General features: G+C 44.6%; 1 protein-coding gene across 1 annotated transcript in view; it reads right to left on the bottom strand.

The window, feature by feature from the left end:
• Positions 1-2,252: 2,252 nt before the first annotated feature.
• The window catches only part of LOC115460724 (zinc finger protein 271-like), a gene marked incomplete at its 3' end in the record, with an annotated part of 43,618 nt that continues 27,175 nt past the window's right edge, over positions 2,253-18,695 (bottom strand). The window contains exons 3-4 of the mRNA XM_030190486.1: positions 2,504-4,972; positions 2,253-2,419 (exon numbers count right to left, since the gene is read on the bottom strand). Of these exons, the coding sequence (XP_030046346.1) occupies positions 2,253-2,419; positions 2,504-4,972 (2,636 nt within the window). The remainder of the gene's footprint in view (positions 2,420-2,503; positions 4,973-18,695) is intronic.

Here is an 18,695-nt window from a genome sequence, read left to right as displayed (position 1 = left end):
GGGTAGCAGACTGCCAGAAATGACAAGAACCCTCAGAGAGTATCAGTGTGAGAGAACAACAGGAGCAGTAACAGGAGGAGTGATACCCCCGGTAGTACAGGCATCTGGAGAAAACGACTGCCAACAAAACGTAATGCCCCCCTGGGACCAAAGCTGCAAGAGAGAAAGTCCGTTGTGATATGCAGAATTTTTAATCTATTCAATTCAAGAATCTTCCTTAACATACAGTGCTATAACTCCACCAATTTAATCCGCCCTATCACTGCAATATAATTTGAACTCTGGTATGACATTATCCCATTTGTTGTTTCTCCCCTGCTGATCCAATTCCTTGAAAAGTTTTGTTCTCTTCACAAATTCTGTTGCTTCCATCCCTTTTGGCACCGATAGATTTTCACCCACTCCTTCTACTTGTCAAAAGGATTCTGGAGGTTTTCTTTCATATTTTAATACCCTTTGTGAACTGGGATCTGTTGATGCCATTAAGTAAACCTGGAAGACTATGGAAAAAGAAGCCAGCAGATCAATATAACATCAGAAAGATTTTATTGAAGATACCGCATGTAAACAAATTGCCCGACACAGGCCGTGTTTCGCCCACCAAGGGTTGCGTCAGGGGCTACAGTAAACAAACAGATTGAATTATAATTCAATCTGTTTGTTTATTGTAGCCCCTGACGCAACCCTTGGTGGGCGAAATACGGCCTGTGTCGGGCAATTTGTTTACATGCGGTATCTTCAATAAAATCTTTCTGATGTTATATTGATCTGCTAGCTCCTTCCCCCAAGGATGAGGAGGGTCCCTGGGCCGTGTTCTCCAGGACAGGCCATGGGGCCCCCTGGAATCAGGGACCAGAAGGCCAGGAGAAGTGGTTCCCTCACTGGCAGGGCTTCAGAGAGGAGGGAAAGGAGCCCTGTGGATCGAAGAGCGCAGGCTTCCACGGAAGGAACCCAGACCGGTACCCCCCTCACAGGTGCACGCCATCTAGCAGGTGAGGGGGGGGGAGAGAGCTGGGGGAGGCCCCAGAGAAGAGCAGGTCAGAGAAGGAGAGGGAGGAGAGAGAAGAGGTCATGGAGATCTGCCGGGAGGCCCTACCGGTGTCAGAGGAGGAGGACAGTGACTCTTCAGAGGAGGAAGATTTCACGGACTATTTCAGGATCCAGAGGACCCGACCAGTGGCCTGATTAAAAGGGTGAGGAAGATAAAAAGTACAGAAAAGGAGGTGGTGGAGTTGGCGAAGCAGGTTAAGATGGCAAAAGCCCTGTGCAAACTAGCCCCAGTGGAGCACCACAAGACCTATACAAAGGAGGTAACCCGTTTACTTAAGCTTCTTCAAAAGAAAGAACATTTGCTGGAGGTGTTACTGGAAATGTTACAGTTCCAAAATGATGTTTAAGAATAGAGGGGATCGCTCAGAGCATGTGGTCGCAACATGTGCTGTATTTATATTTTGATTCTATTCTGTTTTATTATTCCCCAATTACCTATAAGGTAAGGAAAAGGGGAAGTAAATACACTAAATTTGAATTAATTACATTAACCTGCATTGTACGTTTAGGAACATGTGCTTAAAGCATTTGGAGCTTGCACATGTGAGGACATGTGCTTTTCACCAATATAAAGGCCAGATAGTTAACTTTAAAAAGAAAATGTTTATTTCTAATACAGGCAAGATAACAAATTTACAATAGAGAGGCAATTTTAGAGAGGATCTTTTACCAATGGAAGTATGCTACAAAATAACAGGTTTGATTGTAAATGAAGCTGGATAACTCACATTGATGGAGGCTGCTATGGAGAGTGATGCAGGAGATCCTTGCTGGAACAGGAAGTTTCTTTGTAGATTTGCTGTCTGATGGAGCTTGAAGCCGTTTCTTTCAGGTGGATGTGATGTCCAGCTTGAGAAGTCAGGATTCCAGGAGATTCTAGCTTGCTTTTAGATTTAATCACTTCAGGGCAGCGGCGACTAGGACAGGAGCATCAGGAACAGCCAGGAAGAACTCTCCTTCTAAAGAAAGAGCCCCTGCTTTTAAAGTGTCTGAACTGGGCATTTATCGTCAGGTGGTTGCCCTTGGTCCAATTAGAAAGCTCCTGGGTAGCTGAATTCTGGGCATCTGGCTTTGAGATGGAGCATGGCAACAGGTCACATTCTCAATGACATCACAAGACTTCCTGCCTGGACATCTGCTAGTCCATTGTCTGAGAGTGATTGAGCTTAGATGGGCTTAGGACATGGAAATAGCTTCTCACCTGTGTGGATTCTCTGGTGTATGGTCAGTGTTCCCTTTTTACTAAAGCTTTTACCACATTGATTACATATAAATGGCTTCTCTCCTGTATGGATTTTTTGATGTGTGGTCAGTTTTTCCTTTTTACGAAAGCTTTTATCACACTCACTACATTTATATGGCTTTTCTACTGTGTGAATTCTCTGATGTATGGTCAGTGTTTTCTTCTCAGTAAAGCTTTTACCACACTCAGTACATGTAAACGGCTTCTCACCTGTGTGGATTCTCTGGTGTATGGTCAGTGTTTGCTTTTTACTAAAGCTTTTACCACACTCAGTACATGTACATGGCTTCTCACCTGTGTGGATTCTCTGGTGTCTGGTCAGCGATTTCTTCTTAGTAAAACTTTTACCACATTCAGTACATGTAAATGGCTTCTCACCTGTGTGGATTCTCTGATGTATGGTCAGTGTTTGCTTTTTACTAAAGTTTATACCACACTCAGTACATGTAAATGGCTTCTCACCTGTGTGGATTCTCTGGTGTTTGGTCAGTTTTTTCTTCTCAGTAAAGCTTTTACCACACTCAGTACATGTAAACGGCTTCTCACCTGTGTGGATTCTCTGGTGTGTGGTCAGTGTTTCCTTCACAGTAAAGCTTTTACTACACTCAGTACATGTAAATGGCTTCTCACCTGTGTGGATTCTCTGGTGTATGATCAGACGTCCCATTATGCTAAAGCTTTTACCACACTCAGTACATGTACATGGCTTCCCACCTGTGTGGAGTCTCTGGTGAATGGTCAGTGTTTTCTTCTCATAATAGCTTTTACCACACTCAGTACATGTAAACGGCTTCTCACCTATGTGCATTCTCTGGTGAGTGGTCAGTGTTTCCTTTATACTAAAGCTTTTACCACACTCAGTACATGTAAACGGCTTCTCACCTGTGTGGACTTTCTGGTGTGTGATCAGTGTTTTCTTCTCAGTAAAGCTTTTACCACACTCAGTACATGTAAACGGCTTCTCACCTGTGTGGATTCTCAGGTGTACGGTCAGATTTCCCATTATGCTAAAGCTTTTACCACACTGATTACATATAAATGGCTTCTCTCCTGTATGGATTTTCTGGTGTTTGATCAGTGTATTCTTCTCAGTAAAGCTTTTACCACACTCAGTACATGTAAATTGCTTCTCTCCTGTATGGATTTTCTGGTGTTTGATCAGTGTTCCCTTTGTACTTAAGCTTTTACCACACTCAGTACATGTAAATGGCTTTTCTCCTGTGTGGATTATCTGGTGTCTGGTCAATGTATTCTTCTCAGTAAAGCTTTTACCACACTCAGTACATGTAAATTGCTTCTCTCCTGTATGGATTTTCTGGTGTTTGATCAGTGTTCCCTTTGTACTTAAGCTTTTACCACACTCAGTACATGTAAATGGCTTTTCTCCTGTGTGGATTATCTGGTGTCTGGTCAATGTATTCTTCTCAGTAAAGCTTTTACCACACTCAGTACATGTAAATGGCTTTTCTCCTGTGTGGATTATCTGGTGTCTGGTCAATGTATTCTTCTCAGTAAAGCTTTTACCACACTCAGTACATGTAAATTGCTTCTCTCCTGTATGGATTTTCTGGTGTGTGGTCAGTGTTCCCTGCGTACTTAAGCTTTTACCACACTCACTACATGGAAATAGCTCAATGCTGTGGATTCTCTTGTGTGTTGTGAGGTGTTCTTTCTGACTAAAGGTTGTATTACAGTCAGTACAGGTAAATGGTTTCATTCCACTGTCAGTTTTTGGGTGGTCTTGGAGACTGTCTGTAGTGAAGCTTTTACCACACATAGTAGAGGTAACTGGTTTCAATACTGAATGAAGTCTCTTGCGCACTGTGAGGTTTCCTTTCCAACAAGCACTTTTACCACTGTCAGCAGAAGTATATAATCTCTCATTTTTCTTGATTTCCTGGTATTTTGAGAGTGTTGCCTTCCTGCAAAATATTTTTTCAGGTTTAGCAGAAGTGTCCGATTCCTCACCAGGTTGTGCTTTTTGATGATCTGCGACTGCTTCCTCTTGACTAAAGCTTTTCTGACATTCAGCACTTGAAACTGAGCTCTGTCCTTGGTGGAAATTTTCTTCCTTGTTGGAGCTTTTCTCACATCCAGGACATGAAGATATTCTCTCATCAGTGCTGTTTTTCTTATGTTTTATAATGTCTGCTTTGTTCGTAAAGCTTTTCCCATGTTCGGTACTTGTGCACATTCTAGTTTCTTTATTAGTTTTCTTGTGTTGCATTAGCTTTTTCTTCCTACTGAAACCTTTCCCACATTCAGAACCTGTAAAATGTTTCTCTTTTATGACTGTTTTCTGTTGTCCCTGTAGTTCTCTCTTGACGTTTCCCCCATTGTCCGTACATGTAGATGGTCTGTCTTCAGTATCAGATCTGTGATGTGATTTTAGTTGATCACCGAGGAATATCTGACAAATATCACAGGAACAGCTTTGATCTCTCATCTGGTTTCTCTCCTCTTCCCCTGCCTGTTTGAGATTACTGATACTGTTTTCACACAGAGCTGAGCCTCCTGGTGAAGGTTTTTGTTTGTTTTGATTCTTTTCCTTTTCTCCCCAGTCAGGACAGGAAGAAGTTTCCTCTTTGTCTCTTTCTGATAACATCTTTTCTTCTTCAGGCTTCTCACTGAGCTTCCAGTGATGTGTCTCTGAATTACTGTTTTTAGGATCCTCTTGTTCTAAATAAAAGAAAGAGAATTGAGTATTATTGTAGGACACAAAAAACAGGAGGTCGAAAATGCTGCCATCAAAATGTATCACAAGGAAAAAGCAGCAATGATGAGCCAGTAATTATTACATTGTAAAATGGACAAACAATCCACCTAAAGCCGCCTAGATAAACTTTTTTTTATATATTTTTAAGGGAGGGGTTTGTGGGGTGCTATGTGTTTTTTATTCTTAGTTATTTGTGTTTATCTTTAGGGGGTTTGTTTGTCCATTTTACAATTTTACCCCTGAATGCCGAAACATGTTGGGCTGACGAACTAATAGAAAAAGTACTTTGGACTTAAGAGTTTCCACTACTTATAAGGCTGTTTTGATTGCTTAAATGATTTTAAGAAACAATTACTGGCTCGTCATACTTGAAAGGTATTATAAGTACATAAGTATTGCCATACTGGGACAGACCTAAGGTCCATCAAGTCCAGCATCCTGTTTCCAACAGTGGCCAGTTCAGGTCACCTGGCAAGATCCCAAAAAAGTAGAATACATTTTATGCTGCTTATCCTAGCACACTGAAGGTCTCGGTCTACAGCATTGGATTCATTCATAAAGATCTGCATAACGTTAATCCGAGTCCCTGAGGAAATCATTGAAACCCGCGGTGTCGGGCGTTACCAGGGTAAAATCTAGCGGACTGTGAACTTTATGGACTTTATGGACTGAGAATCGATTAGCAAGAAAAGGAAAAAAAGAAAACTTTAATCAACAATAACGTCTAAAGATAAGTCACGATTATTTTTGCGAGCACGTTTACTTTGAGCACTTTAGTGTTTGGCCATAGCACTTATTTTCACAAATAAGAGATAGCCCTATGAAAGATGTGCTACGCCACCGGGCAAAAGACCAGGTAAAAACCGATGATATTGCCTTGATAGTGGTTTTTCTCTGAGGGCTCTCTTTCAAATAATTAAAAGGATTGCAATGTGAAAAGAGTTTGTGCGATTGGTGCTATTAGCCTATTTATCAGCAATTAAGATCTTTGGTTTTTTGTAAGTTTTATCCTAGATAGGCATTTGTTAATAAGTGTCCCAACTTGAAACCCACCCACTGGAATAGTGGTGGGCCGAGTTCTATAGACTAAGCTGCTGAAAAGCACTGACTAGGTCTGAAAATCTGATGATGGCCTTGTAGCTGAGCGCCTGCGGAAGCAGGGCCGCTTGGCAAGCCTTATTAGGATCTAGTGTGACATTCAAATACAGTGTAAGGGCCAAGATGGAGGAATTAATGGCAAAAACAGTAAGAAGTTTGGTTCATAAAATGGAGTCTGCTTTTGTAAAGATGGCATCCAGGATCATGAGATATGAATACTATTCTCTCTATATTAGGAAAGATGTTTACAGTTCAGGAAATGGCAGTTATTAAGAAATATCATAAAGGAGGGGGGGAAGAGGGAGAAGATGAGCACCTGATCTGCGGTTAAGCATGATTCACAGATGAAAAAAAATTGTGTCTCTATTGAATTGTATGGACAGCAGATACTATTTAAGATTTGCAAATCTGGGTGGGAATTGGAATTTTCCCCAACTCTACCCAGAGGGCAGAACTACGGTCGGTCAACCTGAGAATCTGACTGATGAGTGTGCCAGATTGAAGTTCCTCAGCTTTAAAAGGATATGTACAGAAGATGAGGACTCTAGAATACATTCTGAAAATCTTGGCGCTAGATTGCTACAAAGACACTATCCGCATGAAATTTTAAAGGGAGCCTACACACGGGATAAATACAACAACCAGGATCACAGAGTAGACAAGATGATCAGGTCCTGACATGTGTTTTACGTTATGTCCCGGGGGAGAAGCAGTGGCCGGCATTATAAGGCACCATTGGGATGTGAGGCAGTCACACCCCCTGTTTAAAAATTATGCATTAAGGACAGCATTTTCACGTTCCCAGAATTTGAAAGAGATACTAAGTCCAGTACAGTGACCAGATGTTACTAGTACATCAGGGTTAATCCCCAGTACACTGGGGCATTATGCATGTAAGAAACCACATTGTAAGACGCGCGAGATAACTGAAGTGAGGGTAGAAAATATAAATTGAGAGGGCAGACCACATGCCGTACCCTAGGAATAATATACTACATTAGATGCCTGTGTGAGAAGCTATATATAGGGACTGAGCATCGGTCTAGGATAGTAGCACGCAATTTAGGAGCCCCCTTGGTACAACATTGTAAAGCGAAGAATCATGTAATCAGTGATTTAAAATGTATGGCTATTGAACAGGTGAATCCGTATGGCGGGGGAGGGGATTTTAACAGAAAGTTATTGCAGCGTGAGACCTTCTGGATACACCAGTTAGATACGGTGGAGCCAAAAGGTCTCAATACGTATTTGCAGTGGGGTTGCTTTATTTAGATACACCATCCTTTGGAGGGCTCACCGAAACTATGTACAGCGGTTTCCGGGTAGTTAGTGAGTTTAAAACAACGCTGTTGCCATATTGCGGAGTCAGCACGAGCAAGAGATGACACAAACAGTAAGTCTGGGACCCAAGTTATTAACAATTAAGGAGCACTCATAATAAGAGTTGGGTTGTTTATCATTGTTAATATTGATGTATTTGTTGAGCGAGTCGGCAAGATGGCGTCCGTGTGAGGGAGCGCTGCACGTCTGCTCTTAATCCTAGGCTCTGCTCCAGTAGCAAATACTTTCTGTCACCTGATATTATGGTGAAGAGAAAGGGGAAAGTCGGGGCAAAAGCCGCCGCGAGCCCTGGCGGAAATCCGACGCTCCGGCAGCCGACCCTGGAATCTTTCGGCCTTCGTGCATCGGGAGTTCCGCTACCAGTTTTGGTTGGATCCCCAGGACAACAGGGGGATCTTAGCTTAGAGGCGGCATCTTTAAGTCCGCCTCTTCAAGCTGTACTGCCAAGACTGAGCGGTGAGATAGGACCAATGGGAGAGCCTCAGGCAGGTCCTTCGGAGGTTAGCGGCGGCCCTGTTGGATTCTCAACCCCTGGTGGAATGCCATCTGGAGAGAGTGCGGGAGGTATTGATTCCTCACCCTCCCCCTGCCAGGAAACCCCACTCGTTCTGCTTGGCGTGAGGAGTAGACCGACAGCTGTTACCTTGGAGGCCCTTTAGGTGATCCAGACCATAAATTCGTCCCTACTACAACTAACCAATTCCTTTAACTCTGAGGTGAAGGAAATAAAAAACTTTCAGCAAACGATGGAATCGAAGGCTCAGGAGCAGGAGAGAAAATGTGAGTCAAATTTTCAAGAGATAAAGACATTACAAACTGTAGTAACTAATATGGCAATAGATAAAGAATCAATTCAAAGGAAAATGGATTTCTTTGACAATCAACTCAGGTGTAACAACCTGAGATTCCTAAATTTTCCAAAGACTCCTTTGATATCACTGACTGAGATGTTAAAAAAGTACTTTACTGAAGTGCTAGGTATCCCTAAAGAAGCCATACCACCAATTATAAAGGCTTTTTACATCACAGGAGCTAATATAGTTCCAACAGAGGTTCCAGAATTGAATGTAACACAACTTTTAGAAACATCTTTAGAAATTATAATGGAGCGCACAACTCTCCTAGCTACCTTTGCATTCGAGACTGACAGAAACCATGTCTTTAGACTTTACTTCAGAAATATGTCGACCCAGTTTCTTGGAGCAAAAGTACAAAGAGAATTCCTTGTATCTTGACCATATTATTGTGGACTAAGTAACAATATAATTTCTTTCTCCTTGATGTAAATGATAAACATTTTCTTATACATTTCCTGATTTTCCCACATTTATATTATGTAAATGTTTATTTTGAAAATAATAAAAATATTGATGTATTTGTTTTAATATGTTAGGTTAAACAGTGTGGAAGCCCCCCTTTGACGAAGCTTTGCGAATCAGTCACCTGTCGGGGTATATGGGCACACCAGTTTGAAAAGATGAGCATACCAGCTCCTTAAGATAAGTTTTTTTTTACCATACCTATGCATTTGGAAGCATAAATCAAAAATTAAAAATATAAATATTGAAGATTGCGACCGATTATAGCATAGGGAGGAGAAGGTAACGAGTCAATGATGAAATATATGTGCATGCGCATACAGTCACCAAGGGAGTGAAGTGATAAAGAGCCATGTGCAGTTATATGAGACTCTACCTCGTATAAATCTATAGAGTGTTTCCTAATACACTCTCCTATTTATATTTTTGTGATTTGGACAGTAGTGTGGAGAAAGAGAGAGACTAGTGGTTTTGACAGTATCCTAGAAATAAGCAGTGGATTTTCCCCAAGTCCATTTTAATAATGGTCTATGGATTTTTCCTTTAGGAAGCTGTCCAAACCTTTTTTAAACCCCCGCTAAGCTAACCGCCATCACCACATTCTTTGGCAATGAATTCCAGAGTTTAATTACACGTTGAATGAAGAAACTTTTCTCTGATTTGTTTTAAATTTACTACTTTGCACCTTCATTGCATGCCCCCTAGTCCTAGTATTTTTGGAAAGAGTAAACAGACGCTTCAAGTCCACACTTTCCACTCCACTTTGCTATTGTAGGAGAAGAACAATTAGCAAGTATAAGGGCAGTAGGGTTGCCATGTGGGAAATCAGCACTACCACCTGGCATACCCAGGGGTAGTTCTGAGTTTGCCGTGTGCCATTTTCCACGTCAGAAAACATTTTTTATATTTTGTTACGTGGGCCCGTGGTGTAGGCGCATCCGGTGGTTATTGTGCACTGACCAATTACCGCTGCATTAAATGTGAACCTGCTCAGGCATTAAATGGCCGCACGCAGATTTCTGTTTTAGCAGATGGCTATTTACACCTCCATTTAAAAAATAGGCAATTCCACACGCCCACACTACCGAGCGCCACTCACATTTGTAAAATGCCCCCTTAGTAATACACAGACCCCTTAACATTCCCCTCGCTGCAGAAAATACAGCATATCCATGCTGATGATTACCAGAGATGCAAATAACATACATGATCTCCCTCAAGCTGATATTTAAAAGCTCCTTGTTGGTCTTTCCACATTAGTATAATAGCCATCGGAGTCTTGATGGACAAGACAAAGACTGGATCCAGGCGAGACAAGGAGAAAAAGGCAGAGAAAAAGGAAAAGGGGCAGAACTGGAACCCAGACAGGACAGGCAGACTCGGAACTGGATTAAAACTGGGACTGGGACCCAGGCAATACAAGGCAAGACACAGGATTAGATTAAAACTGGGTCCAGAAAAAGGCAAGACCAGGACAAGGCAAGGACTGGATCCGGACAGGACTAGACTGAATGAGACAAGACAAGAAAAGGCACAACAAGACAGGCAAAGCAGGGCAGGGGCAAGGCAACAAGAACAAACAGAAGACTATAAACAAGGCAAGAACAAGATTCAGGAATGGACTTGGCTTGGCAGCTGTAACACAATTCAGGAGAGGACTTGGCTTGGCAGCTTGAACAGGATCCAGGAACAGACTTGGCTTGGCAACTGGAACAGGAACAGAGCTTGGCTTTAGCAGAATGCAGGAACACAGCTTGGCTTAACAGAAAGCAGAAACAGGGTTTAACTTGTATAAATATGATACAGCCAAGGGCTCTCACCGGAAAGGTGGGAGGACTAAAACCTTAGAGTTAAGGCTATTACATTGAGGCCTAGTCAAAAATCTAATGGCTACAGTGGCTAGGAGCTTGCTGGAAAAGCATGGCTTACCTTTTTAGCCTGGACTGAGGCCTAAATAGCCTGAAATAGAAAGGTTAGGTCAAGGAACCTGAAATCAAAATGGAAACTTTATGTCACAAAATGGATTCTTTTTAGCCTGTGTCTGAGATAGAAAAAATTGTTTATCAGAAAAACTGGCACCTGCCAGGAAGTGCCGTTGGGCAAGAGGGGGAGGATTTTCCGTTGTGGTCAAACTGTTAACTGGTAAACAAGTCTTAATATTGAATCAAATGGAGTCCTATTAAGTTGAATGGGAGAAAGAGAGTAAATAAGATTGGTAAAATGTGGGTGGAGCAGAAGAAGCCTCAGATGCTATCCTGACCTGCTGTCGGTTTGATTGATGTATTCCTTTGGTAAGAAATAAACTCTCTATATATCTTTATAACCTGTCTTCTCTCCTTCTTAAATAATATCTAGAGGGATACTTAATCTTCTGGGTTAGAATGGTTACTGCATAGAACTTACACTCACCTACATATACCAGGGGTCAGATAAAAGTAGTCATGAACAGGGATTATATTGAAAGCCTTCTAGGAGACTCCTCTCTATCATCTGGGCAGCTGTCCAGTATGCCAGAGGGGCAGTTTTCCCCACATAAATTCAAACTGTACCAGGAGTCAAGAGCAGGGCTAGACTGAAAGCAGGATCCAGGAACGGACTTGACTTGGCAACTGGAACAGGATTCAGGAACGGACTTGGATTGGCAACTGGAACAGGATTCAGGAACGGACTTGGCTTGGCAACTGGAACAGCATTCAGGGACAGACTTAGCTTGGCAACTGGAACAGCTAGACCAAAAGCAGGAGGCAAGGAGTCAAACTGTTACAGACACCAAGAGCAGGGTGTGGCTCTAGAGCCAGGCCTTCAGGAACAAGATTCAAAAGCAAGACACACAGAAACAAAGCATTCAAGTACAAGACTCATAGAAACACAGAACAGACCTTCAAGGACAAGACTCACAGGAATCAAAGCATGCAGGAAGAAAGCCAAGCAGGGCTTGGATCTAAACAGGGAACACAAAGACAAGATTAAGAGACCTCTTGCAAAGGCAAAGGCATGAGAGTTCCAAGGTGCTTATAAAGGACTTTACTGATGATGTCACAACTTGGAATGAGGCTTGGATTGCAGGAACATCAGGCAGCAGATGCATCAATGCAGGGACAAGACAGTCCAGAGAAGCCACAGAGCCAGATCACTGGAAAAAGGTGAGTCTGGACACCGGATCACAGTCACAACCATGACACTTGATCCTGTCTCCAATAGTGGCCAGTCTGGTCACTAGTGCCTGGCAGATCCCACAAAGTAGATCTAATTCTCATGGTTCATTTTCCAGAGAAGAGCAATGGCTCTCCCAAATCTACCCGACTAAAAATATTTTATGGACTTTTCCTCCAGAAACATCTTCAAACCTCTTTTGAGCCCCTCTATCGTAGTTCCTTTGACCACATCCTCTGGTACAGTCCACAGCTTAATTATGCGCTGCAGGTAAAACAACCTTTCTACATTCTCTTAGGCTTCTGTGGCGGGCGTCATGTTGTGGTTGTCCAAGTCTTGCGGTGGAGATAGTGTATATTCCTTCCTATACTAGGCCTGTAATATGGCTCTGATGGCCCTCAGTATTCCTTGCTTTGCTGTTGTCAGCATATTTTGAGTTTCTTCCTGCAGCTGCATGTAAGCAAGAGTGCTTTCTCAGTAACTGGAAAGTACATGTTACATGTCAAGGTGACACTTAGGAGGAACTGAGGCTAAGCGACCCATATATGGCAGACACACATGGATATATTTATTTATTACATTTGTACACCGCGCTTTCCCACTCAAAGCAGGTTCAATGCGGCTTACATAGTAATTGGGATTACAAAGTATTGGTGGAGAGAAATAAGTTGAGTATTATTGGAGTAATAAAAGAAATAAGAATGAAGAAATGCAGAGATGAGGGGAGTAGGAGAAGCATGAGCAAGGGTAAGTGAACAATTGGAGGGGTAGATGAGTCTGAGGGGCATGGGCAGTAGTAGAGGTGTGAGTAAGGGTAGGTGAGCATTTGGGGAGGGGTCGATGAGGTGAAAGGGGCTAGAACAAGGGATAAGCAGGGGAAAATGTGACAAGAGATGTAGTCTAGGTCGTTGTCATTGTATCCTGGATATGTGATGAATAGATGAGTTTGTGGGAATTAATCTGGATCGCTTGGGTAGGCTTGCCTGAACAGATGGGTTTTTAGTGATTTCCGAAAGGTCAGATGGTCACTGAATCATCGGATTGGTCTGGGGAGGGCATTCCAGAGTTGGCTGCCTAAGAAGGAGAAGTTGGATCCATAATAGGTTTTGTACTTGAGTCCTTTGCAATTGGGGTAGTGTAGGTTGAGGTAAGTTCATAAGGTTGTAGACATGTTCCTGGTGGGGAGGTCGATCAGGTCGAGCATATAGCCTGGAGATTCACCATGGATAATCTTGTGGATAATCTTGTGGACTTTGAAATTGATTCGTTGTTTGATAGGGAGCCAATGAAGTTTTTTTCGAAGAGATGTTGCACTTTCAAATCGTGGTTTGCCAAAAATGAGTCTAGCAGCTGTATTTTGGGCAGTCTGAAGTTTTTTCAGGATGTGGTTCTTGCAACCTAAGAAAATACTGTTGCAGTAGTCGGCATGGGTAAGTACAGTGGCGTTCCTAGGGGGGCGGACACCCGGGGTGGCGCCCCGCCCCCCCGGGTGCAGCACCCCCCCCCCCGATGCAGCGCGGACCCTCCCCCGGGTGCAGAACCCCCCCCCCCCCGATGCAACGTGGACCCAGGGCGGACCGCCCCCACCGCCCCCCCCCCTCTTGGTACGCCACTGGGTAAGTACTGTGGATTGCACCAAGTTCCGGAATGTTTTCAGTGGGAGATATGGTTTTACCAATTTCAGTATTGAAAAGATATAATACAGCCAAGGGCCACTACTGGAATGGTGGAAGATCAAGCCTGAAGGATCAGGCCTCTTAGAAACTTAGGCCAAGCTATAAATCAAATGGCTTGTACAGCCAGAAGCCTGCTGGAAAAGTAAGGCCCGGCCTAAAGCCCAGACTGAGGCCTAATTAGAAAAAGAATGGTCAAGGAATCTGAAATCAAAATGGAATCTCTCATCTGTGAAATGGCTTCCTTCATCTCTGTATCAGAGTTAGAAGAAGCTTCTTTACAGTTGACAAGTTGTGAAATGTCCGTAACTCAGAAGAATTGGAAAGCACCCAAGATCTCATCTTCAGGTGGTAACAGCAGAATAGGGAAGTCCCAAAATAAGATTAGGGAACGGTGTTAGACCATCTGTCCGAAAGGGAGGGAGATCTTCCTGAAGAGCACCTGCGGTTGGGTGAGAGAAGGGGGGGGGGGCTATCTGGGTAGAAGGTTATCATAGGAATATATGAGAGTCTATTAATTTGAATGCAAGCAAAAAGAGTATATAAGGCTGACAGCAAGTGTATGTGGGTGGAGATCTCCAGAAGGCATGCTGCCGTACGGACCTCCATATCTTGATTGCCGCGTGTACTATTTCATCTTGTATTACATTGGTAAGTTGATTAATAAAACAATATATCTTTGAAACCAATCTTATCTCCTTCTTCTATTACATTATTACTACTGCTACTATTTGACATTTCTAAAGTGCTACTAGGGTTACGCAGCGCTGTACAATTTAACATAGAAGGACAGTCCCTGCTCAAAGAGCTTACAATCTAAAGGACAAATGTACAAACAGTCAAGTAGGGGTCATCAGATTGGGGCATTCTAGCTTTCCTGAAAGGAAAGCAACATTGAAGAGGTGGGCTTTGAGTAAGGATTTGAAGATGGGTAGGGAGGGGGCTTGGCGTAAGGGCTCGGGAAGTTTATTCCAAGCATAGGGTGAGGCGAGGCAGAATGGGCGGAGCCTGGAGTTGGCGGTGGTGGAGAAGGGTACTGAGAGGAGGGATTTGTCCTGTGAGCAGAGGTTTCAGGCGGGAACGTAAGGGGAGATGAGGGTAGAGAGGTAATGAGGGGCTGCAGACTGAGTGCATTTGTAGGTAAGAAGGAGAAGCTTGAACTGTATGCGGTATCTGATCGGAAGCCAGTGAAGTGACCTGAGGAGAGGGGTGATATGAGTATATCGGTTCAGGCGGAATATAAGATGTGCAGCAGAGTTCTGAATGGAATGAAGGGGGGATAGATGGTTAAGTGGGAGGCCAGTGAGGAGTAGGTTGCAGTAGTCAAGGCGAGAGGTAATGAGAGCGTGGATGAGAGTTCGGGTGGTGTGCTCAGAGAGGAAAGGGTGAATTTTGCTGATGTTGAAGAGGAAGAAGCGACAGGTCTTGGCTGTCTGCTGGATATGCGCAGAGAAGGAGAGGGAGGAGCCGAATATGACTCCGAGGTTGCGGGCAGATGAGACGGGGAGGATGAAGGTGTTATCAACTGAGATCGAGAGCGGAGGAAGAGGAGAAGTAGGTTTAGGTGGAAAGACGATAAGCTCAGTCTTGGCCATGTTCAGTTTCAGGTGGCGGTTGAACATCCATGCAGCAATGTCGGATAAGCAGGCTGATACCTTGGCCTGGGTTTCCGCAGTGATGTCTGGTGTGGAGAGATACAGTTGGGTGTCGTCAGCGTAAAGATGATACTGGAAACCATGAGATGAGATCAGTGAGCCCAGGGAAGAGGTGTAGATTGAAAAAAGAAGAGGTCCAAGGACAGATCCCTGGGGAACACCAACAGAGAGCAGGATGGGGGTGGAGGAAGATCCATGAGAGTGTACTCTGAAGGTTCGGTGGGAGAGATAGGAGGAGAACAAGGAGAGGACAGAGCCCTGAAACCCAAATGAGGACAGTGTGGCAAGAAGTAAATCATGATTGACAGTGTCAAAAGCGGCGGATAGATCGAGGAGGATGAGGATGGAGTAGTGGCCTCTGGATTTGGCAAGGAACAGGTCATTACAGACTTTAGATAGTCCTGTTTCTGTCAAGTGTAGAGGGCGAAAACCGGATTGAAGCGGATCGAGGATTGCCTGAGAGGAAAGAAAATCAAGGCAGCGGCTGTGAACGGTGCGCTCAAGTATTTTGGAGAGGAAGGGTAGGAGGGAGATGGGGTGGTAGTTGGAGGGACAGGTAGGGTCAAGTGATGGGTTTTTGAGGAGAGGTGTGACTACGGCATGCTTGAAGGTGTCAGGGACAGTTGCAGTGTGGAGAGAGAGGTTAAGGATGCTACAGATGGAGGGGGTGACAGTATGAGAGATGGTGTTAAGTAAGTTGGTGGGGATGGGATCAGAGGAACAAGTGGTGCATTTCGAGGAGGAAAGAAGGCGGGCGGTTTCCTCCTCGGTGATCTCAGGGAAGGAGGAGAAAGAGGCCAGGGTTGGTTGGTAGAGGGTTGAGGGGTGAAGGGGGGGAGGTAGCTTGGTAGTGAACTCAAGGTTGATCTTTTGTACCTTGTCACGGAAGTAGTCAGCCAGTGATTGAGGAGAGAGTGAGGGGGTGGGGGGTGGGAGCGGAAGGCACTTTGAGGAGGGAGTTGAGGGTGGCAAAGAGACGACGAGGGTTGGAGCTGAGGGAATTGGTCAATTGGGTGTAGTAGTCCTGTTTGGCAAGGAATAGGGAGGACTGGAAGGAGGATAGCATGAATTTGTAATGAAGGAAATCTGAGTAGGTGCGAGATTTCCTGCAGAGGCGTTCAGTGGATCGGGCGCAGGAGCGAAGGTGACGGATGCAAGGGGTCAGCCAAGGCTGGGGATTAGTACGCCTTGCGGGACAGGAGATGGATGGTGCGAGGGTGTCCAGAGCAGAGGAGAGAGTGGCATTGTAAGTGGAGACAGCCTTGTCGACAGACTCGGAGGACATGATGGAGGGGAGGAGATTAGAAATAGTAGAGGATAAGGTGGGAGGGTCAATAGCCTGGAGATTCCTGGAAGATTAGGAAGGGATAGGGCAAGGAAGAGAATGTGTACAGGGGCCATGAGTAGTGACTGAGGCAGGTAGGTTGGTAGATGGGTTGAGAAGAAGTTGATGGGCTGGAGAGCAGGTAAGTCAATGGGCTGACAAGCTAGTGGGAGGGAGGCAGGGAGGCAGGCAGGCAGGAACAGGTGAGTGCGGTGGAGCGCTCAGCAGCAGGTTGTTGATGGGCAGATAAGCAGGCAAGTTGAAGGGGTGATAGCAGGCAAGTTGGTTGATTGGCTAGCAGGCAGGATTAGGCGGACTGGAACAAGCTGGCAGGCAGCGGGCAGGATTAGGCGGACTGGAACAAGCAGGGGGAAGCTGGATCAGGCGGACTGGAACTAGCAGGGAGAAGCTGGAGCAGATGAGCTGGAACAAGCAGGGAAAAGTTGGATCAGACGGACTAGAACTAGCAGGGAGAAGCTGGAACAAGCTGGATCAGGTGGACTGGAACAAGCTGGAGCAGACGGACTGGAACGAGCTGGGTCAGGCGGACTGGAACAAGCAGGGAGAAGCTGGATCAGGCTGACTGGAACAAGCTGGAGCAGATGAACTGGAACAAGCAGGGAGAAGCTGGATCAGGCGGACTGGAACAAGCAGGGAAAAGCTGGATCAGGCGGACCGGATCAAGCTGGAGCAGATGGACAGGAACAAGCAGGGAGAAGCAGGATCAGGCAGACTGGAACAAGCTGGAGCAGATGAACTGGAACAGGCGGACTGGAACAAGCAGGGAGAAGCTGGACCAGGCGGACCGGAATAAGCTGGAGCAGATGGATAGGAACAAGCAGGGAGAAGGTGGATCGGGTGGACTGGAATAAGCAGGGAGAAGCTGGATCAGGCGGACAGGAACAAGCTGGAGCAGAAGGGCTGGAATAATCTACCCTTAGACAGCCGTCATCCATAAGTATGTAAGCAAGGAATCCAATTAGCTTGGTCTCTGTTTCCCAGCACTGCGCAGCCGTCATTTAGTACACCCAACCAATGAATTCAAATCCCTGAACTGCTGCAAGGATGTTTAAGAGACAGCAATGGAAGAGAGCCTATCTAGTACGTTGTAACACGGACACCTATATGGTCAGTCTCTGTCTCCATTACTCCAGGCAGCCATCAATCGTCTCATTCAGGAACAAAGCTTGCATTCATACGAGTTCCTGTAAGGTCCTCAGACTGTCGCGATCAGCCTCGGGCTCGTTCACCCGTGCTGGAATCCAGTGAGGCCGTCGCGGGTCAGCCGTCCCTCAGTCGGTTCTATGTAATTAGTCTCTTGGGCTATAATGGGTATTAGTGAGTACTCTTATTCTCTCATACCAATATGGAGCCAGATTATAATATGGTTAAGCCTTCTAGTGGTTCTCTCTGGTGAATGGAACACCAAATGTGAACACCAGACTGAACCTGGGGGATCTACCAAATCCCCATAAAATTCAGTATCCACATCATGTTGAACATTTCTTTGTAGTGGATTTTGCGTGATCTTCGAGCGAGAGATGGTTATCTAATGTCACTCCAAGGATTTTTAAGTTGTCAGATATGGGGATTGTGGTGCTGGAGATGTTAAGGTTGGTAGGGAGGGGCACGGAGTGCTGGGATGAGAGGATTAGGCATTGCGTTTTTTCTTTGTTCATTTTCATCATAAAGGCGTTGACCCAAGCGGTTAAGATGTGCATGCCCAAGGATATTTTGTCGGAAATTTCGGTTAGATTGGATTTGAAGGGACCTAACCTATGGGAACAACTAAATCTAATCTTATTTTACAGACCCCCGGGCAATTGGCAAGATTCACAAACACACTTCATGGATTTCATATCGAATACTTGCGTGTCTACCCAGAACCTTCTCATAGCAGGAGATATCAACCTTCATCTTGAAGATACTAAAGCAAGCAATGTACATGAATGCAAGGAATTCCTCCAACTTTGGGAGCTCCACTGGCCAAACATGCAACCCACCCATAAAAAAGGACATACACTAGATATCATAACCCACAAATTCTCATCAGAACATAATTTCACAATTAGAGATACAAAATGGACAGCCATACCTTGGTCGGATCACTACAAAGCACTCAC

Source organism: Microcaecilia unicolor, chromosome 1, assembly GCF_901765095.1.
Source record: "Microcaecilia unicolor chromosome 1, aMicUni1.1, whole genome shotgun sequence".
NCBI lineage: Eukaryota > Metazoa > Chordata > Amphibia > Gymnophiona > Siphonopidae > Microcaecilia > Microcaecilia unicolor.
Note: the sequence above shows the minus strand (reverse complement) of the source record. Positions and strands in the feature narration are given on the sequence as shown.